Genomic DNA, 27,762 nt, shown 5'->3' with positions numbered 1-27,762 from the left:
AGTCACGATGTTCTTGGAATTTCTCTCGCGACGATACTGGAAACAGTTTGGTGCCATCGCTGCCGGTAAGTACTACGCACCAAAGCAGGAAGCCGGAATCCGGGGGGTGGGAGTGAGGGAGTCACGGATGGTTTGATAGAAGCTTAAACGACGACGTCATCAAACCGCACTAAGTGAGTGACGCTCGCAACCTCCCACTACTCGTTCGTACGATCATCGGTTCATTGAACCTCTTGCGTCTCGCTGGCCGTTAATAGTTTGGGGCTAGAGAGTTGGCGGACCGGACACCTGTGCACCACAGTGATACACCTCAGTGAAGACCTCCCCCCCCCCCCATCCCTCTCCATCTTCTCCACCACAACTTGTTGGAGCCTGGCTAAGGTGCGAACCACATGGATCGGCCGCCAGAGCCAGTCTGCGCCGTCCGGCTCTTTGGCAAACATTTAATAATAAATGGACAAACAGAACCGAGCGGACGGATAGGCCACGATGGCGATGGATGTCTGACGCAAGAACACGAAACTACGACTCCAAGAACGGTGCGCGGATTGTGATAAGCTTGAGGAAGTGCGAAATGACGAAGACGGTGGAACTTGGGCTTGGATTGGGGCGCTGGGTCTGCGCTCAACGCTGTCGCGTCAACTCGCAAACATTGTTGAACATTAGAAAGCTTCTAGGCAACCGGAAGCCGGTCTGGGTCAATCGGGCCGGTATGGCGGAGGCGACACGATGGGAGCCAAGAGTTCCGAGAGTTCCACGGCGATACTTGAAGCGAACATCAGAAACTTTTTGTGTAATTTGTTAATTAGTGACAGCACAAACAGCTGTGGGAGCGCACTGGAGTGAGGTCCATGGCTACAAAGTTGGTTACTGCCGCTGCCTGTAACTGGTACAGGGCAATTCAAATTGAAAATAAATGTCGAAATCGATGCTTAAACACAGCGCGCCACTCCTCCAGGACCGCACCGCTGGCCGAATAAATACATTCTCGATTGACCGGCCATTTGCGAGAGTTTGATGTCTTGCGCAAACGAGGAATTAAAATCAACCACAGCGATCTCCGGCCGGCATGTTGTTTACATTTTAAAACAGTTTCTGTTTACGATCTGTTGGCGATTGACCTCGCTCCATCTTGTATCTCGCCACATCGGTTGATGGCCGATGGGCGGTGCGATCTGCTTGCTTGATCTAGTTGACTATTCCAATCAAAGTCTGACTGTCACCAAATCACCATAATCGAAGCAGCCCATGAATTACGGATGGCATCGAGAGATCTGCAGCTGATTTTCTGATTAACAATCGAAATCGTAACGACGCAATTCAAATCACGGTATTGACTACTCGAATCCGCCCAAACCAAGCGAAAGAACCTTTTGCGCATGCCTGAGCGCATCAACCGCTGGCCAGAGGGGGGTTTAATATTAGAACGCAATCTCTATTAGATAACTGTCAAACGACTAAATCGGCAGCAGAGCAGTGTGTTTGTCTTGCTGTGGAGGGTTTATTTGGCTTCGTAAACAAAGTGCGTCTTGGGGCCGAATTGCATGGCAACGAAGGAAGAAGAAGATGAAGGAAACGATCTACAACCGCCGCCACCTGAGCCTACAGAACCCAGACGGTGCATCTGTGCAGAGCCTTTCCGCAATCAGGTTCTAGCCGTTTTGAGAAGTGAAAACGCCCGCGTCACACGTAGACTATGTCAAAGAATACTATTTCGCTAATCCTATTCCTCTTTCTCTCTTTCTGTCTCTCTCTCGTGTAGTTCACATAATAACTGCCAGCTATGGGGTGACGGTAGGATGGCCAGCACCGATCATACCGTTGCTTCGCTCACCGGAAACACCGCTACCGACCGGACCTATCACAGTCGAGGAAGCATCATGGGTCGGTGCGACGTTGTGTATCGGTGGTACGACGGGCACTATCCTGTTTGCCCTGCTGCACACCTATCTTGGGAAGAAGGTGGGCCTGTTGCTCATGTCCGTGCCACATATTATCCTCTGGACGTTGATACTGGTCGGGGATAACGTTTGGTACATCTACGGGGCACGCTTCTGCAGTGGACTCACCGGTGGTGGAGTCGTTAGCGTCGTGCCGCTCTACATAGCCGACATTGCGGACAAAAGGTCGTAGTTCTAAAGTCACCGGTATTCCTGCCATTCCGAAGTACTGATTTCCATTTTCCTTCCATTCTAGAATCCGTGGTACACTGGGCTCACTGACCATCATCTTCATCAACATTGGTCTGCTGTTCGTGTACTCCACCGGGGGTTACCTGCCGTACGATGTACTGCCGAAGATCATGCTCTGCGCTCCGGTAGCGTTTCTTTTGCTAGTGAGCTTCCTGCCCGAAACACCACAGTGTCTCCTTCGAAAGGGTGAGCTGGCCAAGGCAGAGAAATCCCTCATGTTCTACCGCAACATTGCGGACGAGAGCGCCAAAACGGGCGACTTCTATGCGGAGTTCGAGGAGATGAAGACGGCCGTTGCGGAGAACAGCAAGACGCGCCTTTGCTGGGCTGACTTCAGTAAGCACGCTGTTTGATCGGTTTCCAATTTCGATCGAGATCGTTGTACGTGACCAACTGTGTTTACGTATTTACCATCCGTTCACAGCAACACCGGAGGCAAAGCGGGGCCTGTTCATCGGAGTGTTCGTCATGGCGTTGAATCAGTTTAGCGGCATCTTTGCCATCCTCACGTACGCCGGTACGATCTTCCAGCTGTCCGGGACGGGTATCGATCCGACACTGGCGCTTACGATCGTTGCGATCATCAACCTTAGCGGCAATCTGACGTCGTTCACCATCATCGATCGAGTTGGGCGCAAAATCCTGCTGCTCCTGTCGGCGATCGGTGTCGGTCTGGCACTGGGCGTTCTCGGTGCCTTCTCCTACCTGCAGACCAACGGCCATGATCTAACCGGTCTCGAGTGGCTGCCGGTACTGGCACTGTCGGCTACCTTGTTCCTTGCGGCACTCGGTATAACCAACGTGCCCTTCTTTATCGTTCCCGAGGTGATGCCACCAAAGGTATGGTTATTGCCTGTTTGGAGCGGAGTATTCTTGAGCTTACGGACGTTGTTTTCTTTTTTTAGCTTCGCAGCATAGGGAGCACCATCAGCGCAACTTTGCTGTGCATGTTTGCGTTCGTGCTCGTCAAGCTTTATCCGATTCTGATGGAGAGCATCCAGATCCATGGCACGGTCTGGATATCGTCCGGCGTGTGTGCTGTCTCCGTTTTTGTGATTATCTTCTTGATACCCGAAACGAAGGGAAAGAACCTGAATATACAAACTGGAATCACCACAAAGAGATGAATGCGCCAATAAATGACTTTATTGTGTTCTGTATTACCTTGTATTCACTTATTTTTCGAAGCCTATGTTTCTTTTTTGCAGCAGCCGCACAATTAGAACTCTATAGAAATAAAGATCTACTATCATCGTATATTGAATCTATACGAAAACTGCAAACAATAGACTTTACTAAAGTTAATAATCTACCGAAAACACAATGTACTGGGGTAAGTTAGTGAGGAAGATAGCTCAATTAAAAAATGGCACAAGCAATCACGGGAAGTTGTAGAAAAACTAATTATCCACCATTACATTTCACAATGATCGTCAATTCGTTCTTCTCATCTCCTGCACTTCCCGTAACATCAGCGAAACCATTATGGCTCGATAGGTTCCTTGTTTATAATCGTGCTCATCGTCGTCTGTACTACAAACTTAAAGCTAGAAACTGATAGTGTATTCACGACGTCACATAGCACCCGGGCCTTCAAACACTGCCCACACACGTACCTAGCGTGATGAACATGGTTAGCAACTGCTATTCCGTTAGTCCGCGTTCCAGCGTCATGTCCCCTCAAACCAGACGACAATTGTTTACAGAGCGAAGAGGTGAGAGCGTTTGGAGCGCTTGAATGGACAGTCGGGACAGTGAGTCCTGCTCATTCCGATTGATTTATACTTATCAAACAACGCCATCACCAAGACCCGCCGTGGGATCTTACAAAACAGGTCAGATTATGACGAAACACATGGCGCGGTATGGTCCGACAGGAACGGAACGGATTATACAGATCGTTTAAAAGCGTCCGCGATGCCTGTGAACTCCGGGCAGTAAGTGAGTTGTCCTAGTAGTCCGAAACGTACTCTGGGCGTTAACTGATCGTGTGGAGGGTTTTTTTCACGGAATTTGGGAGTTTCTCGTCATCTCTCTTCAACATGAAGTCTACCTCGGGGGTGCGAAACCAAGCCCTTGCTACCTGCGTTAGTAAGTTTGAGGCTCGCATGAGGCTCTAGTTGATTCTCGTCCAGCTATCCGGAAATTCCAAACTATTTCAACTCCTACAGTAAACGTTATCAACCTATCGCACGGTGCTGGTCTGGGATGGGTATCTCCGTATCTACCGGTCCTGATGGACGAGAACCAAACCGTGCTCGAAACAGGTCCGGTGACGGTTGACCAGGGTTCCTGGATCGGATCGATCCTGTGTCTGGGCGGACTGTGCGGTGCGTTCGTGTATAGTTATCTAGTTGAAAAGTTCGGTATCAAAAAGTCCATACAGGCACTAGCAATTCCACACTCGGTAAGCAAGAATAAATATACATGGTGTGAAAAATCTCGCATTATATATAACTCGCTCCTGTTCACTGACAGGCGTTCTGGATAACCGTGTATCTGGCTACTTCCGTCTACCACCTGTATATAGCACGCTTTATGGCAGGTTTGACGGGCGGAGGTATCATAGTAACATTTCCTCTCTTCGTAGCGGACATTTCTGATAAACGGTAAGTACGGGATTAATCATGTTTCCGGTTTCGCTGTTGGCCATGCTTGTCTGTAACGTGTTGGTATTCCTCGTTATAGAATTCGAGGAATTCTCGGAACCTTCCTTGCGCTAATGAACAACCTGGGTATACTGTTCATGTACGTGATCGGCAACGTACTGTCTTACCATACGGTTGTCTTCGTTATGCTCGTACTGCCAGCCCTGTTTACCGGTCTGATGCTACTTATCCCGGACACACCACAAACGCTACTCAAACAGGATAAGGTTAGTGACGCCGAGCAATCCTTCATGTTCTATCAGGGCATCCGGGATTCAATGGTCGGCAAGTCGTCATCGTTCCGTCAGGAGTTTGATAACATGCGGAAGTTTATTGAGAACAGCATGCAGGGTAACTCGCGCGTTACAGTGGCCGATTTTCGTAAGTGTCTTCACGTACACCCGTGCCATTCCGGGGCAACAGTTAATGTCTCTGCTTTGCATCCCATCAAACAGGAACGCGCGAAGCTAAGCTAGGAATGCTGATCGGGGTGTTTCTGATGTTTGTCAATCAGTTCTGTGGCATCTTCGCCGTGCTGACCTATGCCGCTTACATCTTTGCAACGGTCGGGTCGACGCTAAGTCCGAACACATCGACCATCATCATGGGTTCGGTTCAGATCTTTGGTACGCTCTCTTCGTTCGTTTTTATCGATCTGATAGGACGCAAGGTGTTGTTGGCTATCTCGACGTTCGGAATCGCTATGGGACTGCTATTCCTGGCAGCCTTTAATTGGATGGTGATCAACGGTGTCGAATGGGTGTTGGAATTCCAATGGCTCCCGATCGTTATCCTGTCAGCAACCGTATTTCTCTACGCGGTTGGTTTGAGTAGTATACCGTTCTTCGTGCTACCAGAACTGCTTCCACCTAAAGTAAGTTGATCAAGGGAGAGGTTTGTGGACCATTATCTAAGTCTAGAATTGTCTGCCCTCAGATATGCAACGCGGGAAACACACTCAGCATGGTCTCAGTTACTATATTCTCGTTTATCAGCTTAAAGGTAAGTAACGGCGATCTAAAACTTGTACGAGCAGACACGATTTCTAAACCGGAAATACGAAACCTCTTCCAGATATTCCCTATCATGGTAGAGGCCATCTATCTCTACGGAGCTATCGGAATTTACTCTGGAATATGTTTCATCGGAGGAACCATTTTCCTATTTATTATTCCTGAGACTAAAGGCAAGAGCCTTATCGCGACGCCAAGCGCAGCGTGACCTGAAGGTTGTGATCAACATTATTGTACTGCGATCGCTCTTTTTTGTATACAGATATTTTGAATGTAAGGAATATGAAAGAAAAATCTATCTAGGATAAAACCTGCTCACTGAGGATCACTGAGCTACAAGTCAAATTTATTGTTTATTTGCCTTTGGAAAGTATCACTTCGTTATCTGACATTTGCCACGTGCTTCGAGACGATATGGTATGGGAGATGCCTTTGATAATACAACTGGACGAACCATTTGCAAAACACTAGGATTGCTAGCCCTGCAGTCTCTGATAATAGTGGCGCAGTGTCGCACGATATTTGCATTTCCCCGGAAGCGCTGGAGAGAAGATTAGACGATAAGACCAGAATGGCACTGCGCCCAACGGTAGATCATGAAGGACCACGCTTATGATCGGTGCAGAGCTTGTTGCATTCTAGTGTCACCGTGAAGTCTAGCGATGCATCCACTAACGTTTGCTTCGATAAGAAATCAATTCCTGGGTACCTTTGCCGGTAAGTAACAAGTCAAATTAAGCAGTACATTGTGAAGCAAGTCTTTGTTGAGACGTCTAACCGCCAGTGAACATCATCGCACTGGCCCATGGAGGCGTGTTGGGATGGGTGTCCCCTTCGCTAGCCTATCTGCAATCAAACGAAACACACCTGACCGGTGGACCACTGACGGTCGAACAGACATCGTGGCTCGGTTCATCGCTCTGCATCGGTGGTATGGTCGGTGTTACGCTTTTCGGACTGCTAGCCGATTACGTCGGTAAACGAAGGGCTTTACAGTGCATCACAGTGCCTCACGTGGTAAGCGAACAGTATCCGATCGGGATCTTTAGCGACATCTTTAAACATTTGCCTACTTTTGCAGGCCTTCTGGTTGTGTGTGCTGTTTGGGAGTGATGTGTATCAGTTATGTTTGGGCCGAGTGTTTGCGGGAGCTGCCGGCGGTGGTCTCATCCGGATCGTTCCGTTGTACGTGGCCGAGATAGCCGATTGTCGGATACGCGGTGCCCTTGGGTCGTTGCTGCCGATCTGCTTTAATGCCGGCACCGTTCTTGCGTTTATCGTCGGTGGTTTGGTGTCGTTTGGAACAATGCCATTGGTGCTGCTAGTGCTACCGGCCATCTTTCTTCTCGCTATGATCATGCTACCGGATACGCCCGCGTGTTTGCTACGGTCTATGCGAAACGAACAGGCCGAACGATCGCTTATGTTCTATCGTGGTGTGGCCGGCCACTTCCAGAAGTCGGATCAATTCCGGCTCGAATTTCAACACCTGTGTGATGCGATCGAACGTGAAAAGACAGAACCGGATGCTGGTCTCTGCTGGAAGGATTTTGGTATGTTCTGTGACAACATTTCACTTCTTTCTATTTCCTAGTAGTGCATCCTGGCATAGATAACTGAATATTGATTACTCAAATTTGCAATATTTCCATTACAATATGGTGCTTGTTTGTGGCTTATACTAGAAGGTGGATCTGTGTTATCAGTATCTCTATAATTTGGTTACATTGGATTTTAATGGTCTACATAAAAAGCTTCCCAGTTTCACTTTACCTTAGCCTCTATTGGAGTGTTGAAAATCGAAGATTATCTCGGGGTTATATGTAGTTAGTAATGTTCAATATGACGATACCATCAATATTTTGAATTAGAAGACAACAAGACTTGAATTAACAGATGCTACAGAGTATTGGGTGTACTAGAAAAGTCTTCTTATTGGTCTTTTGGATTAGCGTAAGACTTCTAATAAGAGCTTCATAATCTTTGATGCAAACGATGTATGGCAAGCATTTCATTAGCATCGAGGCGTGTAAATGCCCTTTCACAGAGCACCTTTAACAATGACACTTTACAGATACTCAGTTCAAGTGCATCAATTCTCTCACCTTTTCCGATAAACTATTTATAGGGGTCGCGTTGAACAAAAACTGTATGGAAATGGATGTTAAAGTAGCTTAAAACTAGTTCTGAGTTTAACGCAGCCAAATTTTGGATTCTTTTTAATGTGATCATGTGAGCTCTTCAATTGCTGATAATCATGCTTCAGTTAGGAACGAATGGAATAATTCATATGGACAACCTGGTATCTATTTTAATTTTGCCCCATATTGAACGTCATCCCGGGTTTGGCAAGTTTCCCAAGACAATGCGAAACGCTCAATTCGGCGCTTCTCTAGTTCCATCTCAGGAATGCGACGATGATGAAGCATTCGATGACGATGACCATCGAAGCGGTTAGATGATGAACGCCGACCGGCCGACTCGATAGGGGCCTTCCGTCACTCCGTCCCTTTTCCGCGGCCACCGTTATCGTTATCCTTGGACCACTGCGAGGGGAATACAACAAACCTGACCTTGAGAGATAAGACGGTACGGAACGCGTCGTGGGCCAACGCTGACCGACCGGTGTGTTCGCTCCATGCGGTCACGGTTGGCGTTGACGTCGTGTTTGTGTCGATTGAGTTGCGAGTGAGTGCGAGCGTTGTTTTGGGCGGGAGTGGCCTCGCCGGTCGGCCACGGAGATGGCTGTTTGCGATGACCGCTAAAAGCGCGAAATCTAATCACATTATCACCCGGCCCCGGGGAATTCAACGCCCCTGATCGGTGGTTGAGGGTTCCTTGCTGCGCGAAACGAAATTGCATCATCATATCACGCAGGTTGGGACTATCGTTGCTGCTGCTGCTGCAATGCAATGCACAAACCGAGGGTTACGACGATCCGCTTCGTCTGTTCCCATCTTATCGCGGCGCATTTCAGGAATGATTGTTGGCGAATTCGGAAGGGGTCGGGGAGCACCATTATCGGTACCCAAAAGAGGGAACGCTTTGAATGAAAGGAGTTGAAAATGCTCGTTATGTAACCACCCGTTACGTGTCTTCCGCTTGTCTCTCTCTCTCTCTCTCTAGCTAGCGGCCCTGAACGCCGTGGACTCGCGATGGCCGTGTTCCTGATGTTTCTCAATCAATGTAGCGGTTCGCTTGCCCTTATTACGTACGCGGCCACTATCTTCGAGATGGCCACCGATGGTGGCGATGGAGGAAGCGGTTCCGCCTTCCTGCTACCCCCCTCCATCGCTCCGATCGTCATGGCGACGGTCCAACTGATCGGTACGATCGTTTCGCTCGCGCTGGTCGATCGCGTTGGTCGGCGCATACTGCTGATCGTGTCCTGCGTTGGAGTGGCCAATGGATACCTGACACTCGCCGCCTACGTCCAGTTTCGTCCGCAAGAAGCAACCGTCGGTAGCTCAACGATCGCGATGCTACTTCCGCTGGCGTGTCTCTCCTTTAGCATTCTGCTCGCTTCCTTCGGACTGCTCACCGTACCGTTCGTCGTGATGGCCGAAATATTGCCCGCCAAGGTACATGCCGCTGGCCACCACCAAGGCGGCGGATCAATGTTTTTTTCCCTCTCGATGTTCTCGTTCTCGACTCGGCTTCTTCCCGTAGCCCGCGCCCCTTGCTTCCTTTTCGCTTATGTTTGTCGCGTAACCGCGCCGTTTGTGTGTCGCCTCGTGTGAATGTTGGGACTTTGGAACCGCAACAGATTGCGCCGTATCATATGCGTGTGTGTGGCAGTTGCCGGCGCCGCCTTGTTTATCTAAATAACCGTAACCTTGACATTGGCATTCGTGGATGGTCGCACAGCGCGCCAAGTTCATGGTCGGTGCCGCGAGTCTTCACACCGAGACCGTGGCGCGATCGTGCATCGTTATTGCAACTAACACTATAATGGACTTCCACCCCCCCATCCCTCAAAAGGCATGCACCATGGAAATATTCCACTTTTTTTGTTGTCGCTTCGCCAGAAACTGCACTGCAAAATGCATGGCGGTTATGCTAACGCTTCGGTGATTCGTTCGTTGTCGCTGTTTTCGCTGTTTTTTTTTTGGTGTCTCGCTCGCGATTCTCTTCTTCCCGTCTGGAGTCTTTATCAATTTGTTTCCATCCATTCCTCACCTCCTCGATGATCATTGCTGTCTGGAGTGCGGCATCTGCAGCTGAGGAACGTTGGCAGCTCGATTTGCATGACGATCGTGGCCGTGTGCGCGTTCGCGCTTCTCAAGGTATCGTTACCGCCCTCCGGCATCGCAGGTTTCGATTGTCAAGCGCTTTCTATCGTTGGTTTTCTGTAGCTTTTCCCTCCGCTACTCGCAACCGTTGGACTGCCGGGGACGATGAGCCTTCTGGCGATGGTGTGTCTGGTCGGAGCGATGCTGATCACCGGGTTTCTGCCGGAAACGAAAGGAAAACCATTGCCGGCGGGCACGGTGCCGGAAAGCGAACCGTCGCAACGACCGCATTAGATGTTGGCTGTCCGCTGGAGGCTGTCTGAAACCCACGACGATGATTTGGCCATCGCGTTAGAGTTGGAAGCTGGTTTTCCGGTAGGCATAAGGCTAAAGAAATGAAAAAGTACAATAAATACAATAAGTTAACCTTCGTACCAACGGATGGTACGACCGCGGGTAATGCTCGCAGACGAAAATTAAGTATTATTAATTACGACATGCCAGAGAATATAGAAAATTTGAGAGCTGAAATTGGTGCGACAAATCATCACTACCATCGATCGATTTGATCATCATCTCTCTCAGCGTGAGGTTTAGTGTTTATTGAAGGTTTACTGAAGTTTGGAAATTTTTATTTGGACTAGGATTGATTTAAAACCATCATTTATTAGTTATTTTAGCTTAGTTTAGTGTTCATAAAGCACAGCATCCTCCGTCTTTCTCGTCCAGTTGCGAAAGTCACGTCCGGCACTGTGCCGTCTCACTCGGCCTCGATAGGTGGCGCTAGTGTTGATACGCCTGAAGGTAGACAAACTCAACGTTTTGTGGGCGTTTTAGCGACCCTTAAATTAATGCGTAGAGTATGGTTTCCTCATGAATACTAATCGCTCTATAAAATAACGAGAGCACATCGCCAAATTGCCTTATAATTGCACAATATTCCAGGCGTTTTTTTCGCATGTCCCATGAATTTACTCTTTTGAATTGCTCGCCTTACAAACCGCTCACAAAACAGCAATATATTCTCAAATAAAAAGCATCAAAACGTAGTCGCGTACTTTGCACATGAATTTGGTCTGCACTATCGACGGCAATTTTCCCAGCTTCCCTGCCATGCGGCTTCAATGTCCACCTTCCATTCCAGCGAACACTTCCGGTAGGGGTCCCGTGTTTCCTCCGGCCACCCGAAACGTTTGCCAAATGGTAGGATCGGAGCGCATCAGAACCATGAATTCGTTGAAGCCATCAAAACACCGTTCCCCCGCCGTAAACGCCTTCGTTTCCGGTGTATCCGCCTGCAACCGAATACGGAGATCCGCCTGCTGGAAGTGCACATCACCATCGCTGTTCAACTCGCGGGCACACACCGAAGCCAACGCCTTGTCCACCAGCTGCTTCGTGGTCGGATGGCGCAATATTGGTTGCAGTTCGGCACACTCGCGAAAAATACACAACCGACCCAGATCCGCGGCTCGCATAGCTTCGAACCGGACCAGTTGCATCGCTTCATCCACCAGATCCGACCGTTCGAACCAATCGTACAGCAACCACAGACACACGGCAAACAGAACGTCCGTTTCGTCAAACACACCGATAATGTTGGATGAAAGTAACACCGAGAGGTCATCCAGTGTCATCTCGCAGAACTCGGGTGTACTAACGAGGGCCAGAAAGAAGCGACAAACGCGCCGCAACATCATGGTCCGTACCTCGGTACACCGGAAGGGAATGCTCTGCAGAAACACGTAGAACGCCACGTCTTCCACCACCCGCGGACTGTCCAGATGCTGCCAGCAGCGTTCGACCAGAGCGGGAATTCGGAGAAACTCGGCCGCCACCAGGACGGCCGTAAAGTGGGCCGCTTCGAGACGCCGCCTCGGATCCAGTATCCATTCGTAGATGATTCGAAAGGCCGCCGGGGATACCTTTTCACCGGGCAGCTCGATCAACTCCTTACCGGGGGTGACTTCCTGTTCAAAGAACCCGCTAAAACACTGCAAAGGGAGCAGATGGCAAGGGAAGCGGTCCTGGTCGATGCGTACGGTAAGGTCCGTGTTTTGACCCTCCTTTAACTTGCGCTCCATCAGCGGCCATAGGCTCGGTTGGACTAAGCCGGATGGGATGGGTGTAAGTGCCTCTTCGATCAGCGATGGATTGACGTGCAGCAGGAACGAATCGGTCGAAGAGGACAGTTCGTCGGAGCTGCTTCCGGGTGTTTCGCTCATCTTGGACCGGAAGAAATCTAAAGCTACGCGGAATAAACTCGAATGTGATTCTGACACGAATCTCTTGCAAAAGCAATGATCACTACGATGAGAATTGCTGAAGGTAAGGCATTTTTGGTAAAAATCAAAAATAAAAGTATAGAAATAGATAAAGTGAAATTAACGTTATCCCTTGTTGGAACATAAGAACACATGAAAGTCATTGGTCATAATACTTCAATGGCTTTAATTCTCGCAATGATAATCTACTTAAAGTGAAGCTTTAGTACTTCGTGAAGAGTAACTGCACTGCACTTTAACGTTTACATACACGATTAACATATTTACCTAAGCACATTTCTTAAGCTTTATGATCAACATAAACATGCTGTATTTTTTCAATATATTTTCCTCAAGCCAAAAACTAAATTTTTAGAAAAAGGTAGTTTGATGCGACATTTGCGAAAAAAAATATAGATTTAAGTAGCAACTTTAGTTTAGTTTAGTCGTTAGTTGAAGCTGGAACAATTTGTTTACTCTCGTTGCATCAGGTTGCGACCACACAACCATACTTGACATGCATATAGACACATCATTTTGCTTCCAGCAAATGAAATGTCATGAAATTTAGGCAGGAAGTTAGAAAAAAATTCAGTTTTCACATAACACATTTCACTTAACACATTTACACACATCAATCTTGTATCACCAGGAATGTGCAAGGTGCGATGAAGGTGTGATGAATGATATAGAAATAGGCAACTAAAATTAGATATGTGGCTCCAGAAACACGGAAATATATAATTGTTATGTATTTTTATTTAATTTCTTTCGCTAGAGCAACTCCGACGTACATTAGTTGTACAGCTTTCAATTTAAACGTAACAATTGCCATTAAATGAATGCTGCTTGTTCGATATTCACTAGCAGAAAATAGTGATAATTGATCTTCGAATCGCAATAATGTATTATTTCGTCATCTCCCTTGGTCTCCCTCCATCTTGGATGGTCAAAATGGGTAACGTGCATATTCCGTTAGTAGTATTTTTATGTACTACATGTCTTGACCTGTTGACGAAGAAAAAATCACTTGTTTCGATGCCAAGATTCTATTTATCTGTCACGATTTGATGAAATCTGAATAGGAATTATCGATGCACTTGGCCATAGCCTTAACATGATCGATTCAACTTATTTAACACCAAGGCTGCTTCCTGGCCATTCAGATGACCCTTTAACTGTTTATCTTTTCACCTCCACAGCAACGTTTACCTTCCTAATTTTGCAATTATTACTTTGACTACCATTGTGGTCGTTAAGTGTAATTAAATTGAATCATTAAGAAAATTAGATTCTGCTAATGGCGATGGTCGCACCAACCACAACCGGCCCCGGTTCGAGCGACTGCGGTAGTTTGACGCGTTCGAAGTTCCATTTTCACTTCTTCTGTGTTGATTTGAAAGGGTAAAAAAAAGCATCCAAACCACTCGTCGAACTTCAAACAAACTGGTTTGATGCACGCATCGTTGCAACCGATCATCATTCGCGGTAGATCGCACCATGTCTACGCGACCGCCTGCCAGGCTAGCAACCTGGTAACCCCTCCTCCGACAACCCTTATCGATATTTCTGGCTGTTTATCTCATTTTAAATCATGTAATCGTAGCGGGGAGAGACAAGAAATGGGCATCGTTATGAAGATACCCGGACCAGCCAGCCCGATTCGAGCATCCCGCGTGACACACTGACTCCAGGCAAGGCCGCACCGAGTGTGTAGCATTGGAACGATCGCCATCATCAGCTGACATAGAAATGGATGACCTGCACGCGACCGAACCGAGTCGATCATTCGTGGCCTTTGTTGGCCCCGCAGTTTGAAGATCAATGGCGAACCAACGGTGTGGTGGAGAGCGAAAACCATCAGCAGTGGCCACGCTGCTGGCCACGTAACAAACCGGGCGTACCGGCCATGGCAGGCAGCTGATGTGAACGTGACGCGTTTTGCCTTCGCATTGCTGCCGTAAGTGTTTAGGCTTCATTCTTCCAAGGTTGCCGGCCACAGCCCGGCCCTTAATGATGGGAACGCTGCACACCGCGCACATTCACTGTCATGGCATCGACGCTGCGGTACAGCGATTAGTTCCACCTCATCGCATCGCCGCTAGGGAGGGAGGGAAGCGCCATGCAGAGCATATGTATGCGCTAAGCGCTAATGTTAGCCTACATTTTGCCCCTGCACTTTTCAGCGTTTGAAGGAAGCTACATGCTGCGTTTCCTATACAAACACACCCCGGCTGGGTGGCGGAATAGTGGATGAGAAAGAGAGAAACAAACCAAAACACGGCGAACGTGACCTTCGCGAATGGGTTCCACGCGGAAGCTGCGTAGCTAGGATTGATGTGGGCTTGGGAGCATCACAGGACGTCCGTGGTTAGGTGTTGGTGGTGGATTTTTTCCCACATGCCTGGTGATCGGATTGGCGTACGGAATAAACTAAAGCGTGCACGTTGTGCGATCAACCGTAAGCCGCATCTGCAGCGAACCATCGCGATGTTCTGCTACAACTTCCTATTTTTCCGGTCAGCAGCAAACATGGCGCATTGCAAAGAGTTGAATTTGCTTTGTAAGTTTTTTGCTACAACTTATTTATAAAGTTATTACATCGACGATGAAACACCATGTAAACAGTATGTTCAGCATGGATAATTACTTATAGGAAATGGTTGATGGGGAGTCTAACATCGATGCAGCCAACAGATTCTGTTGAATAAATTCCATGTTCGATGTCGATCGTCCGGTCGCAATTAAAAGGAATGCTGATGGACAACTCTTAACTTTATTCCTAGTTGATATCGAACACATCTCGTATGTTAAGTTGCTAATTGGAGCAAACCTTCAAACCTGTTTTGAAAGATCCGCTCCGATCGCTGCTTGACTTACAAGGCTATAGATGCAGCGTTACTTTAGTGATATTCTAGTAGAAGTGGTGTCTAAGTGGCATCTACATTGGGTTGTAAATCATGATGTACAATATGCAGAATATTTCATATTTGAAAATAATTAAGCTCTTATATAAATAGACGAGACGCATTATTTGTCCGGTTTTGCTGTTCTGTCCTTGAACTGTTCATCGCAAAACAGATCATCATTAGTGATAAAATACGTGAATGAGTCAAAGGTTCCTAATAACCGCTACCTCAACGATCGCCGATCCACTCTTAATGCTTGCTTCCCTCCAAATATATGATTAACTCCCTGCAGTAATCGGTTTTCTATTTCAACAACCTTCATCGACCGAAACAATGGCAAGTCCTCTTTGTTGGAAAGAAAACAAAACGCGCAAATTAACCTCCTTAAGCGTCCTGCGAATACAGCGTGACGGACCTGACCGATCGCGTGGACAAGATCAAGACAAAACTCGCGACTACCGTGAACCCAGCCATCATTCGTCTCTAGCACCCCAGTACACCGCTGTTGTCATTTCATTTGATGCTCGCTAGTGCGCATCCGAAACCATCACATCACTTTCCGTGTCACGAGCGAAGCATGAAGTGGTGCCTCTTGAATCTGGCATCACATCTGACACCTCTCGCTACCATCGTGGCTCTCGGTCACGCCACGATCGTGGCCGAAGGTAATGAGGGACAACGACGAGCTGCACAAGACGACAATTAAACCGATTATACCTTTGAAACCTCCGTAACACCGTTTGCAGCATAGCTTCTGGTGGTCGAGGCATACATAGCTCAAGCAGCCACCGTAGTACTCAGGCATCACCCTTACACCGCTTCGCTCTTACGTCATTTGCGTCCGGCGCTTGAACCTCGCCAACGATACAGCATCCTTTCAAACCGGGTCGATCGAGTTTTCCCCACGTTTGCCACGGAGTAGATGTTTTGTTTTAAGCAGTTTTCAATGCAAATTGCAACACGCTCGGTGTGGTATTACATCTTCGTCTCGTTCAGCTCAGCGCCGACGACGTGTTGCCACTAGAGGTTGGCAAGCCCCGGTTGAGGTTGGAACGGACGAGGCGCAATCCACAACACAAAGCGGCTTAATTGATTTTCCTTCGGAGCCTCGTCGATGCTCTTGCAGGCACAGCTCAAACCGAAGCCCGATACTGATTGGTTCGGTGATTTATGATTAGTTTGAACGATCGGTGACGAAAGGTTTGCCATCGTCTAGCATGATTGAAGGTTCTACCATCAATATAGGATAATTTCACAACACAGTCTCGATCGAGGTCTCTCTATTGATTTCATCGTGTTTCGAGTGTTACGGAAATTAGAAATCATCTCCGCCTGAATTGATTAGCTCCGTAGGGTGGTCGAGGTATTCTTCCATGATTCTTTCGTAATTTCTCAGCATTAATTTGCAAAAAAAAAATACAGAAAAAAATGTTCCAATCTATCGAGAACATGTATTTCATGTTCAAATCGAGCTTCGAACAGTGAATCTGAATAGTATATCTATCGCGATCACCAGTTATTCCATCCGAAGGCATGTGAACAGATCGTAATTCTAGGCTACAGTTCACGCTAACACAATAATAACAATAAATTCCATTCCCACTCCTACTCTCGGTATCGTGGGAGAAAAGTAATTTATTAATTACCATATATTTACACCTCCGACCAGCGACAGAATTCAGCATCAACCTTGTGTCGGTGTTAACCGAGGCTAACCTACCTGGTCAGTGCAGCGATCAAATAGCAATTACAGTTTGGTTTATGTGAATTTCAGCAAATAGAGAAACGCACGCAATCTGCTAGCGACTGCTGATTAAATTTCGGACAAAACGTACCTCAAACTTCTCAAGGTATGCCACCTTCTCATCTAACGGCAGCCATCACGGCACATACCGATAAGGAAAGTGGCAAGAGTGCACGCGACCGTAAGACAATGCGCACCGTTTGGCTCAAATGAGATTTTAAAAGACACAAATTACGGGTTTTCTGCTACTGTTGCTGCTGCAGCAACACCCGCTTCCCACCGAAATCATACAGACCCTGTAATGGTTTTAAAAATCTCCTCCTTCTAATGGATGCCATTTGCGGACGCCTGTGCTTCTCTCTACCACTTCTAGCTTCTACCGAACAGTCGAACTGCCTCGATCGTGGTGCCTCAATCACATTCGATGGTGACGCTACAGAAGAGCGCCTTTCGTGCGAAGTTCGAGTGTTTGCGCATTGTTTCGCAGGCCATCGCCTGAGCAGTAGAAATGCAGATTTTGGTCTGGGGAACGGACTGACCGCAACGTTTTGGCGCGGCCAGAAATCACAAACGTTGCACAACTGGCTGTCCGTGCACCGTCGGTCCACACTGTCCGGTGTTGACGAATTGCGTAATATTTGTTGACTTCCAGCCTCTTCCATCAGCAGATCAGTGTAGGGTGAGAAAAAAACCATCTCTTGCAGGTGGTGCTCTTAAGCAGAAAGGTCCGGCAGCCTCTCTCTTTCTGTGTTTAAAGGGGGCCTGTAGGTCTCCCTCTATCACATTCTTCATCTTAAAAGTTCCCCGAACTAACTTCACGAGCAATTAACGCACCAAGGTCGATTGGATAAGGCTTACGCGCAGTGAAAGGCGATTCAAAGGCAATAGTGAAATGCTATCTAATATATTGGAACAAGTCTATGTGAGTTTAACCTAAATGAATAACCTAAATAAAAACAAACATTCCAATCTCAACCAAACACTGCTTTACGCTGATCTCATCCCTTAACACCAGCCGAGCAGATAAAGGTACCGACCCAGTGTACAACGCAATATCAAAGAGCACGACCTCACCAAAAACGACCACGATACACAGACCGCCCTCCCCGAGACCGGTATACCGTCATATTTTCGGCAAACATGCTACGCAACCCCCCCACGAGGTGAACTTCAGCCTCTCCGGCGTCGGTCGACGTGCCTAGGGGGACAGGGTAGAGTAGGGTGGCGGGAAGCACCGCAGCATGGGCAGCCACAGGCAGGCAAGCGGCCTTCGTGGCTACTTCACTTGTAGGTTGAACTTCGAGCAGAGCGGACAGCTAGGAGCGACGATACACGATCGTTCTATGGCGATCGCAGCGATCTAGTGCTAATCGTGCGTGCGGGCGTGCGTGCGTGCGTTGTGTCGCTTTTGGCGGGCTTGTGACTAAGCAGTAGACCGTCCACAAGAGTGTTTGTAGTATTAGTAGTAGTGGCAGCCATCGCCGTAGTGCGAAAGTGTGCAAAGTTCAATCGTTCATGCCGGGTCGATCGTGCAACGTTGGTCGTCGAAGGTTCTGCAGCAGTTCAGCGCCATCGTGACGTGCAGCTCGTTACCCAGAAGCCCAAGTTGTGTAGTGATCCGTTGGTGGTTGTTTGAGTGACAAAGTTTTTGTAACTTGTTTCTTGTTGCTGTGGTCGTGCGCCCCGTTAGCGTTACGCTTATCAGCTTGTCAACCGTCGTAGACGCAACCAACCGACAATGCTGATACCGTGGCACTTGGTACTCTGGGTACTGGCACTGATCGGTGCGTGGGCACTCATCTGGGTCCTGTACGACAACCTCAAATCGCTGACCCAAATCGGTGTGGCACTGCTGGCACCCTACTTTGCGCCGGCCGAACACAAATCGCTTATCGAGCGGTTTGGCAAATGGGCAGGTAAGCGAACCGTACTGAACCGTACCGGAAACCTGCGGATGCGCCTCGGGAATGCTAGCAACCGTGCCGGCCAAACCTTCACCTAATGCCCCACTGCACTGTGTATTCATTTTTTCTTCTTCTTCTTCTACTTTGCACGACTTTCACGGGGTGGCGCACCGGCACCAATATGCACGCACGATTTACAACAAAATAACAATTCGCTCGACCGACCGCCCGGCTGTCAGTCATTACCGGGTCCACCGATGGCATCGGTAAGCACTACGCTTTCCAGCTGGCCAGCCGTGGCCTCAACGTGGTGCTCGTCTCACGCTCCACCGAGAAGCTCGTTGCCGTGGCCCAAGAAATCGAGTCCAAGTACTCGGTGAAGACCAAATGGATCGCGATCGACTTCAGTAGCGGGCGCGAGATCTACGACCAGCTGCGCAAAGAGCTCGACACGGTGCCCGTTGGCATTCTAGGTAGGTGCGATGGAGGTGGCGCACTTCGGTGGCGCACTTAGAACATGCGCCAATCGTGCCAGGGATCTTTGGCTTTGATCGTGGCCAGCGGTGTTGCAATGCTACGGTCGGCATTCTAATGCACGATCGAGTCACTCGCTCGATCACGATCGTCAGTTGACAGAATCGCTCTAGAGAGTTGATTGCCATCTACCGTTTTTTTTTTCTTGCCGGATTCATAACTCATCTCACCCTCATTCCGTCGCCCCAGTGAACAATGTCGGTGCGAACATCGACTATCCGGACGATCTCGACCACATACCGGAGGAGAAGCTGTGGCAGCTGATCAACATCAATGTCGGAGCGGTGACGATGCTCACCCGCATGGTGCTACCGGGCATGAAGAAGCGCAACCAGGGAGCGATTGTCAACATTTCCTCTGGCAGCGAACTGCAACCACTGCCCTACATGACGGTTTATGCGGCTACTAAGGTACATTTGACCGTTCCTCGCCTTACTATACGCCATGTTACGCTGTTTGCTAATGTTTATATTCTTCTCTGTTTTTTGTGGCATGTTCTTGGGGTGCCGGTACAGGCTTACATCCACAACTTTACGCTAGCGATGCAGCATGAGCTGGAACCGTTCGGTATCACCTGCCAGCTGGTTAGCCCGATGTTTGTAACGACCAAGGTAAGCCACTCAGCTACTACTCTGCAGTGCGGTGCGGTGCGGTGCGGTGCGGTGCGGTTGCGATTCGTCGTGTGCAAGTGTCAAGTGGAACTACTTTACTGTGAAAAGTCGTGAACTCCCGCGCGCGCGCGCCCTCCCCTTTCCACCAGCGTGCGTCTCGTGTGTCACTGTCTTTTTACCGTGCCCGACGAGTGCCCCGCTGTTAGCTAGTAATGTTTGCCGAGACCACACTTATGAGCCAAATGTCGAGTGTCTGTTCAGAGTGAGGTTTGAGGCGGTAAATTGAAAGCGAAAGGCAAATGCTGGCACATGAAACTGCCGCTCATCGTCTCGGATCGATCGTCATTCGTTTGTGGGTGAGCTCCGAACATACCAGCAGCAGCCTGATCACGTCAGTGTTGTGAACCCAGGGTTTTTTACCATAGCGAATAGCTTCGAGCATCATACACGACGCTCTTCGCCCCATTCAAGGCTAGACGGTGCAAGTGAAATTCAAAGCTGGTGATAGCAACAGAGAAGCATAATGACACGCGTGGCTCCGGGGCTGCTGTGGTGGAAAGATGAGTAATAGCGGTACCCGAGTGCACAACCGGTCTTCAGCCATATGGGCGCGAAAAACCGGCCAAACCACCGTTATCCGATTGCAACAGTTCGTTCGCGTGTCCTTGACCGAGTTGTTATGGATTTTTGGAGCCGAGAACACCCACCGGGGTGGGACTGCACGCAAGCAAGCAAGCAAGCAAGAAGAAAAAAGAACATAAACGAATCGGACAATCTGGGTTGGTTTGGAGATGTCCGGTGAAGCTCCGCGCAGATTGGTGATGCATCCAGCGGATGCCATTACCTTGCATATGCCCCCCCCCCCCTTCTTTCCATCTTAAATAATCACTTTCACCACAATCGTAACATTCGGCCATGGTTCGGTCCGAGCGTGATCGAATGCTGAAACGGGGGGTAGCAAAGCGTGACCTGCATCAACGTGTGTTTTCGTCGATGCAATCCATCTTTCCATTGATCCGATGATAATGTAGGCGAATCGGGTTAGAGTTAACTTTGAGCGAAAATCGTTAAATAGTTTCACCCTTTCTAACTGCAACGAATGGCGTGCCGCTTGAATGATCGTGTTGGTTGAAACGAACTGAACCGGTATCTGATTTAATTAAATCAAGCAACATAGTATCAATTAACTAAACTTTGACACCGGTCACAGATATTCGTTAGCTTTGTTGAACCAAATGTGCGCAACAGCGTAACAGATCGCGCTATGATCAATGGTTGGTCGGTTCATCATCTTGGGGCCAAGCAACGTAGGCTAGAGAAATCGGATGTAACGCCAACGCCATAACTCAACACCGACGCTAACTAACCAGCCATGGGCCGGAATGTGACAAACAACAACAAAAAAACCGCTACTTGAAGGTGAACCAGCGTGTTATGTTGCCCTTATGCGTGCCGACGGTTCCGAGGGCATGCGGCGTTTCGCTGGCAGAGCTGGCATATAAAAATTAATATCGTCTCGGATCGGCAGCTCGGGGAGGGAGCGGTATCGCTCGCCAGGGTAGCAGCCCTCTGTGTAGCTCGCGCTGTGTGCAACGATGAAGCCACCGATGGAAAATCATCCACCGAACGATCGCGATCGTGGTCATTTCCTTGGTTGGCCGGTATAATGCTCATCCACCAATCGAAGATCGTGATCTCTCTATTGTTTCGAACCGACTTTGCTGTGGCTTTGTGCATTTCAGTGTATCCTTGTGGTAAAAGGTTCCGGAATCGTGACACATCCCATTGGACATCGATCGAACGAATAGATTGGTTTGCCAAGAAAATTAATCATCATTTGGCCCCAAGGTTTTGCTAGGGCTTGATTGAAAGTGTGAACAGCTGCTTTGCATGAAGCGCTCGTGCATTTAGGAAATGGGGAAAATCTTTTTAAAAGCGAGCCAATGTGGACCTTCGATTTTCGATCTACCGATACATTTTTCAATCAGTTTGATTACTCCATTATGGACCATTTTGGCGTATACTTAATATAATCGCTATATTTGGCGCATAGTATCCGTCGAAACTTTTACTTTCGATCTCAATCAGCTACTCCCAAGTATAGATACAAACTCCTCCACTGCCTCTTCCACGCACGACCAAATGTGTATTGCATCATCAGCATCATCCTCAGCATCGTCCGCTCCCTACAAGGTCGTCCATGTTTGCAGCGATGATTCTCGTAGGTCCCGGGCTCAAGGTAAATGGAATCGCATGGGAGTATATCGGACTGGCGGCTTCGTCACGAATGTCCACACAGGTTGTAGAAATAGCTCGTTCTTTGCAACGTGTTTTGGTATCACATGATACGGTGTGGAGATACATTTGCTTAACATTTCGTGAATCACCGGTTCACGGTCCCCCCCCCCCCCCCCCACCGGCACCAGCAACGGTTGCCGACGGGGTTTCTTGCGTATGTCGTCATACGTGCAGTCCTTGAAGAGTTTGAATTTCAAAGTGCTCCAAAGAGAACGTGAAACTGGTTTCCATGTGCCCGAAAGCTAGAAGTGGGTTCAACGCTTGTGCCTGCGGGTTAGCGTTCTCAACACCACACCACAAGTTTAAGGGCCTCCAAGGCGCAGCGGTAGAATCCGATCCGAATGGTAACGCTCACCCGTCTGACGTGAGCAAATAACATTAGGAGCTTGAACCGGTCGCCGCGATGGCGATGGTCGAGGAAGATTATTCTGAAGCGGCGCATGCGGTTCGCCTAATGCTGAAGCATAGTTTTTGTTGCGCAATTTCATCAGCAGCATCGCACCGAGCACATCTTCGTACAGATTGATCGCTAGTCGTCCTTGGGTTGAAGCAGTGATTGGGAATGAATTAATGGTTCTAGCGCTATGGAATTTTTCTCCCCTGCCTGTTTGATTATTCGCAAAACACATACAGCAATAGAAGCAGCACAATTATATGTTGAACAGTCGGTATTGCGTTGAAATTGAAATACCTGCTCATCGAAAACCATCTGGCATTGCGTGATTCGCTCAAAGGTGCTTCAATAATGATATATTCTTCTTCCTTTTCTCTATTATCACCATCCGCAGATGAACAACTTCTCTACAACGATCATGGAGGGTGGACTGTTCATACCAAACGCCGAGATGTACGCCAAGTTTGCCACCTTTACGCTCGGTAAAACGAAACAAACTACCGGGTACTGGTCACATGGTATACAATATGGAGTGATAAAGCTCGCACCGGAATGTATCCGGACAATGATAGGCGGCCTGATGAACAAGCAGTTCCGCAAGGAATACTTCGAACAGCAGCGATCTACGGCAGCCGCACAGTCCGGATAAGAGCGCAGCATTGGAAACCGTCCCGGTGCCGGTGGGTCCGTCCATCGCAAAGCATTTGCAAATCGGTGTGCCGCAACTCCGGTGGTGGTGCGCCTTGTGAGTTTATAAGAATTAGGTTAACTTTGCCCATTTACATAGACTGAGGTTTTAGGAACATTTGCTGGTGCTAGTCGGCAACACACTTAGGAGAAACCTGAAACGCATTTCATGTATGTCTTAAGTTTGGGATTGTTTGACGATGGCGCGGTTGTTATGAAACATAATAAATATGAAAAATCGCATCCTACTCATTCAGGTCCGGGTGCTACATTGAAAGTGATGTCTTTTTTTAATTAATGCAATGTTAGCTCGAGATCATAACGAATTATGTTTCATTATTGATGCAGCTTGGCGCTATTTATAAGTGTGCAGGGGCTGTTGGAAAAACCTGTCGTGCGTTGAATATCGTCAAAATATGGTAATCGGCTTGTTGACCTCTCTGCGGTTGTTGCTTGGAATAGGTCTGTTGATTCATCAGTTGTGATATAAATCATGTAGGATTGTTTCACCTTTTATGATCGTGATGAAGGGACAAAAAGCCAAGGTTGGAACGTTGGGGGATATCTGGATCCTAATCGTAAGTAACTCGCAGCGCTTTTGCTAATCGTTTCGATCGTGTGCTCTATAAAGTTACTGATACTGATAATATCTTTAAATAGATTTTATCTTCCATAACCCTAATCGTACATTAGATGGAACAATTGGCAGACCGAACGTCGTGTTTTTGCAGCAGAAAAATATTGTACTTTAATGAAAAATTTCCTTCATATTTTTTGATTAATATTTGTTCCATTCCTTTTTAAATACAATAAAGGGATAGAGAAAATAATGTAGCACAACACTTTCAACAACCGCTTGCAATTTGAAATGTCAACTAAACGTTTCCATGGCAACCGGTGGTGCAAACAACTGGGTCAGTTCCCTCAAGCGACCAGCATCTAGTGCAGAATCATTTTAATTCCAAACATTCGAAGGATGAAACTTTTCGGTTTTTACAGTAAAAATGTGTATATTCAATACCGCAATCAACTCTGCTCAACCACTACCTTCGTCGTGTGTTTTCTCACACTTATTGCCTTCATCGCGCCATACTATATTCTGTACTCTATCAAGGGCGGAGAACTATGGGACCAGCATCGTCCGGTGTACGAGCAGCCTCGAGTGAAATTCCCGTACAAATACCTGGTTCTTGCAGAGTTTGAAGGTGTCGACGATGGTGAATCTTCCGTCCTTACCTGTAGCTCCTTTGAAGGATATAACAGTGCCACGGAACAGCTACCTTCGTTTAATGCTATTCGCGTAATACCCATCGACGAGGACAACGATCAAGCGATGGATCGATTGAGGGTCACGATTAGTTTCAATCCACCAGATGGTGCAGATGGATTGCGATTTTACACGGTCTACTATTTTCTCGAAACAACGCTAACAGTAAGTTTTCAGAAAATATGTTTAAAGCTACATCTTTTAATAATTCCCATTATTAGTCCCAGTGCAACTTTCGGGTACCCGCTTTCATCTACCTCGACAAGTTTCCAGCACCAGCAGCAAAGTTCCTGTCGGGGAAAATTGAACACCATGGCGTAGTGCAAGCCAAGCAGTCCACATCGTTACAGTGTCCGTTTTTTATGCGACAACAGAAATCACACTTCAGTGGACGATATTACCCGAACGAAAACTCGACGCTCGAAGAGTTCCAACCAAAAATGATCATGGGAAAGATAGAATCATCCAATCCAGCCTACTTTGAATACAGTCAAACACGCACCGGCTGGATGTCGGATGAATCCGGCGTAATCAACATCGAGATGGATATCGCTATCGGAGGGGCCGATAGTCAAGCGACTGCACTTCTATATAGAACTTCCCTGTGGCAGCGCCTTTCTCAATTCTGGACAAGCTACTTCCCGTTGCTCTTTGTCAGCCTGTGGATTGCAAACAAGGTAAAAATGTACCTTTTTGAAAACTTCTACTTACGCGCCGTGGAGGTATTGCCATGGAAACAAAAATATATCTAGCCGGCAAACGGGTTACTTGAACAGATAGCTTTGTATTTTAGCGGAAACACTTTTCAGAATAACGGTTGTGGAGTGGTTCCCGACGTGACATGGTGGGCGGCATCCTGTTGAAGGCGATTATCCTCCAGAATGATTGGATTTTGGCGATTGTAGTCTAGCTGCACGAACAGATATCGATACTCGAACGATCCCGATTCCGTTTTGCGCTTCTCCAAATGAACCGTTCCCTTGTTGCGAATTCCTTGTATGTAGAATTGCATCCGAATGTACTCGACACCATCCTTCACGTACTTTGTGTGGGCAACGTGTGTCCGCCGGCCCCGACGGCTCTCCTCTCCGAAACCCTTGATTGGTGAACCGAGCGCATCTCGCACGCGTGGTTCTTCCTTGACTCGCTCAAGAGCTTCCGAGTAAATATTGTTTGGGCTGTCGGAGGAAAACAGCTCCCAAAAGATGACGTAGAACAAAAGTCCGGTCACTCCAACGCCGAGCATTATCACACCCATGTAACTAGCCGTTTTCGTGTTCTCCTTCACCCGTTCTCCCAGCGGCCGAACATCGGTGGAAACGTCCGTCCGATCCGTGCTAGCGGAAAGTGATTTCGAGGAAGACTTTTCTTGCTCTGCCCTACCTGCTGCATACTGCCGCACAAGGGTTGGTAGCGATGATCCGCTGCATCTTAGGAGGGTCAAGGATAATTGGCGTTGTTTAACTAGCAGCGGACGCAATGCAAGCAGTGCCATTCTGGAAAATATGGAAAGAATCGAGCGATTAACTCCACCTCCTTTATTACATAAACAAGATTCTCCGGCCGGTATCGCACTGTGGTTCCCACCGAATAATCCGTACCTGAGTAGATATTTTTAACAGTCTAGGACTGTATTGCACTAGTTACAAAAAGAATAAACGAATCGCGTGAATTGCACTACAATTAAATAGTTAAATGCAAAATTTGCTTACGAATTGAGCCGGCAAAATGTTTGTTTACCTTTTTCCGAGGGCGACGAGAACCAAGATTCATATAGCAGGTGAGGCCGGACAAAATTCTCTAAATTATTGGATACATTTATTTTTAGTTTTACAACAAAAAGGACTTTATTTTTAGTTTCCAATGCATTGCATTCCCTACTCTACATCCTCATTCTCCGCTGCCTCTGGCGGTGGAACTGGTTTCGTTGAATTGTAATGCTCCCCTAGGCGGTACATGTGCCTATGATATGTGAGGATCAGCTTTTTGGCATTGTCCTCATTTTGTCCGTGTATCGTCGCCGGCCCGGTGGCTTGAACGATTTCGATCGGACACTTCAGAGTACTGGAGAGGGCTTTGATTTCGATCTCACCACCCCAAGCCTTGGTTGAACGCACCTGGTGGCAGTATTTGTCGAATCCGGCTGAGTCGAGCATATCTCCCGTATCCGGATGGCTCATATAGCAGATCAGATTGTCCTTGTTTTCTTCGATGTAATCCGCCGCTAGGCTGCGTAGATCAGCGACACTGTACGAACCGATACCGTGCAGCTCGAGCTGATGATTGATCGCATTGTACAGGCAATCCCCATCGGCCGGGACGGCGAACGAAGTCATTTGCCGCTTGCGAAGAATTTCATTGATGCGATTGTTCTCGATCACACGCGGGGAACTCTTTTGCAGCACGGCTTCCTCTTCCTTAATCCTAGCCGCACGCTCGCGATCTTCTTGTTCCTTCTTCTCTCTTCGTCGTTGCGCTTTACTTAAACGTAGCTCCTCTTGGTGGCCAGTTTGTGGCTCTAATCCATTTTCTTCCACCTCAACGGCAGCACCGTTTTCCTCCGGGGACTCGGTCGACTCGGAGATGGTCAAGCGTTTCAGTTCTTCAGCATGTCGTTCCTCCATTTCCGTTTCCATGCTGGCGATCTGGTCCTGAATTTCCTTCTTCTTCTTTTTATCCACCTTCATCTTCTTCATCGCTTGTATCTTTGATTGCAGCTCCTTCTTCTCCTTCCGGTGCTGCGCCAACATTTCCTCGCGCTCGGATTCCGGTACCGGGTCGCTCATCCTGATTCGCACAAATCACCTAAAACCAGAAGCAGGACTAGGGCGTTGTTATACAACGGTTAACACTGAGTTTATTCAGGAAATTCGTTGAATATTGAGGTAGCGAAAAGGTTTCCCGAGATTTTTCTTGCGTGAAAAACCACAACAATCCGCTGTCAAAAATGACGTTGCGGATGAAAACAAAGCGAGAGATGTGTGTGTGAGAACTGTACGTGTGCCGTTTTGCAAATTTAAATATTTTATACTGAAATATTGTAAGTAAAAAATGCTTGTATGTTA

General features: G+C 47.8%; 7 protein-coding genes across 8 annotated transcripts in view; 5 read left to right on the top strand and 2 right to left on the bottom strand.

Annotated features, from left to right (window-relative positions):
* LOC125959451 (uncharacterized) overlaps nt 1-3,343 on the top strand; it is a 27,033-nt gene extending 23,690 nt beyond the window's left edge. Inside the window, exons 7-11 of the mRNA XM_049692274.1 lie at nt 1,524-1,668; nt 1,763-2,126; nt 2,197-2,528; nt 2,617-3,032; nt 3,098-3,343. Coding sequence (XP_049548231.1) covers nt 1,524-1,668; nt 1,763-2,126; nt 2,197-2,528; nt 2,617-3,032; nt 3,098-3,319 — 1,479 coding nt within the window. The 3' untranslated portion in view covers nt 3,320-3,343. The remainder of the gene's footprint in view (nt 1-1,523; nt 1,669-1,762; nt 2,127-2,196; nt 2,529-2,616; nt 3,033-3,097) is intronic.
* A 585-nt stretch (nt 3,344-3,928) lies between these two features.
* On the top strand, nt 3,929-6,061 carry LOC125959727 (facilitated trehalose transporter Tret1-like). Its single transcript, XM_049692620.1, has 7 exons — nt 3,929-4,283; nt 4,364-4,599; nt 4,671-4,801; nt 4,881-5,221; nt 5,296-5,714; nt 5,777-5,842; nt 5,915-6,061. The coding sequence occupies exons 1-7, from the start codon at nt 4,235-4,237 to the stop codon at nt 6,059-6,061; spliced, it is 1,389 nt and encodes a 462-aa protein (XP_049548577.1). The 5' UTR covers nt 3,929-4,234.
* A 353-nt stretch (nt 6,062-6,414) lies between these two features.
* On the top strand, nt 6,415-10,526 carry LOC125959746 (facilitated trehalose transporter Tret1-like). Its single transcript, XM_049692657.1, has 6 exons — nt 6,415-6,570; nt 6,638-6,870; nt 6,935-7,406; nt 8,980-9,434; nt 10,074-10,139; nt 10,209-10,526. Exons 1-6 carry the CDS (start codon nt 6,516-6,518, stop codon nt 10,377-10,379), a joined length of 1,452 nt encoding a protein of 483 aa, XP_049548614.1. The 5' UTR covers nt 6,415-6,515; the 3' UTR covers nt 10,380-10,526.
* A 7,779-nt stretch (nt 10,527-18,305) lies between these two features.
* Nucleotides 18,306-23,695, top strand: LOC125959735 (inactive hydroxysteroid dehydrogenase-like protein 1). The gene is made up of 5 exons (XM_049692639.1): nt 18,306-18,918; nt 19,146-19,379; nt 19,630-19,850; nt 19,956-20,051; nt 23,138-23,695. Exons 1-5 carry the CDS (start codon nt 18,741-18,743, stop codon nt 23,390-23,392), a joined length of 984 nt encoding a protein of 327 aa, XP_049548596.1. The 5' UTR covers nt 18,306-18,740; the 3' UTR covers nt 23,393-23,695.
* Nucleotides 23,696-24,406: 711 nt separating this feature from the next.
* LOC125959736 (uncharacterized) lies at nt 24,407-25,449 on the top strand. The gene is made up of 2 exons (XM_049692640.1): nt 24,407-24,862; nt 24,919-25,449. Exons 1-2 carry the CDS (start codon nt 24,407-24,409, stop codon nt 25,447-25,449), a joined length of 987 nt encoding a protein of 328 aa, XP_049548597.1.
* On the bottom strand, nt 25,407-26,470 carry LOC125959744 (mitochondrial import inner membrane translocase subunit Tim21). 2 transcript variants are annotated; one of them, XM_049692655.1, is made up of 3 exons: nt 26,438-26,470; nt 26,299-26,336; nt 25,407-26,193 (listed from the first exon to the last, which is right to left on the bottom strand). In XM_049692655.1, the coding sequence occupies exon 3, from the start codon at nt 26,190-26,192 to the stop codon at nt 25,503-25,505; it is 690 nt and encodes a 229-aa protein (XP_049548612.1). In that variant the 5' UTR covers nt 26,193; nt 26,299-26,336; nt 26,438-26,470; the 3' UTR covers nt 25,407-25,502. The 2 variants fall into 2 exon arrangements, with proteins under 2 accessions (XP_049548612.1, XP_049548611.1); XM_049692654.1 differs by having other exon boundaries at nt 25,408-26,193; nt 26,410-26,454.
* On the bottom strand, nt 26,317-27,623 carry LOC125959738 (deubiquitinase OTUD6B). Its single transcript, XM_049692642.1, has 2 exons — nt 26,438-27,623; nt 26,317-26,374 (listed from the first exon to the last, which is right to left on the bottom strand). The coding sequence occupies exon 1, from the start codon at nt 27,481-27,483 to the stop codon at nt 26,575-26,577; it is 909 nt and encodes a 302-aa protein (XP_049548599.1). The 5' UTR covers nt 27,484-27,623; the 3' UTR covers nt 26,317-26,374; nt 26,438-26,574.
* Nucleotides 27,624-27,762: the final 139 nt, after the last annotated feature.

Source organism: Anopheles darlingi, chromosome 2 (assembly GCF_943734745.1).
Source record: "Anopheles darlingi chromosome 2, idAnoDarlMG_H_01, whole genome shotgun sequence".
Taxonomy (NCBI): domain Eukaryota; kingdom Metazoa; phylum Arthropoda; class Insecta; order Diptera; family Culicidae; genus Anopheles; species Anopheles darlingi.
This window is presented reverse-complemented; position numbering and strand designations above follow the sequence as displayed.

Excerpts from the sequence above, each read along its gene's own strand:
- LOC125959727 (XM_049692620.1), top strand. The coding sequence starts at position 4,235 with ATGAAGTCTACCTCGGGGGTGCGAAACCAAGCCCTTGCTACCTGCGTT. Across the intron at positions 4,600-4,670 it reads CACTAGCAATTCCACACTCG|GCGTTCTGGATAACCGTGTA; the intron begins GTAAGCAAGAAT and ends GTTCACTGACAG. Across the intron at positions 5,715-5,776 it reads CAGAACTGCTTCCACCTAAA|ATATGCAACGCGGGAAACAC; the intron begins GTAAGTTGATCA and ends GTCTGCCCTCAG.
- LOC125959746 (XM_049692657.1), top strand. The coding sequence starts at position 6,516 with ATGCATCCACTAACGTTTGCTTCGATAAGAAATCAATTCCTGGGTACC. Across the intron at positions 6,571-6,637 it reads ATTCCTGGGTACCTTTGCCG|TGAACATCATCGCACTGGCC; the intron begins GTAAGTAACAAG and ends TCTAACCGCCAG. Across the intron at positions 10,140-10,208 it reads GCGCGTTCGCGCTTCTCAAG|CTTTTCCCTCCGCTACTCGC; the intron begins GTATCGTTACCG and ends GGTTTTCTGTAG.
- LOC125959735 (XM_049692639.1), top strand. The coding sequence starts at position 18,741 with ATGCTGATACCGTGGCACTTGGTACTCTGGGTACTGGCACTGATCGGT. Across the intron at positions 19,851-19,955 it reads CGGTTTATGCGGCTACTAAG|GCTTACATCCACAACTTTAC; the intron begins GTACATTTGACC and ends GTGCCGGTACAG. Across the intron at positions 20,052-23,137 it reads CGATGTTTGTAACGACCAAG|ATGAACAACTTCTCTACAAC; the intron begins GTAAGCCACTCA and ends CACCATCCGCAG.
- LOC125959736 (XM_049692640.1), top strand. The coding sequence starts at position 24,407 with ATGAAACTTTTCGGTTTTTACAGTAAAAATGTGTATATTCAATACCGC. Across the intron at positions 24,863-24,918 it reads TTCTCGAAACAACGCTAACA|TCCCAGTGCAACTTTCGGGT; the intron begins GTAAGTTTTCAG and ends TCCCATTATTAG.
- LOC125959744 (XM_049692655.1), bottom strand. The coding sequence starts at position 26,192 with ATGGCACTGCTTGCATTGCGTCCGCTGCTAGTTAAACAACGCCAATTA.
- LOC125959738 (XM_049692642.1), bottom strand. The coding sequence starts at position 27,483 with ATGAGCGACCCGGTACCGGAATCCGAGCGCGAGGAAATGTTGGCGCAG.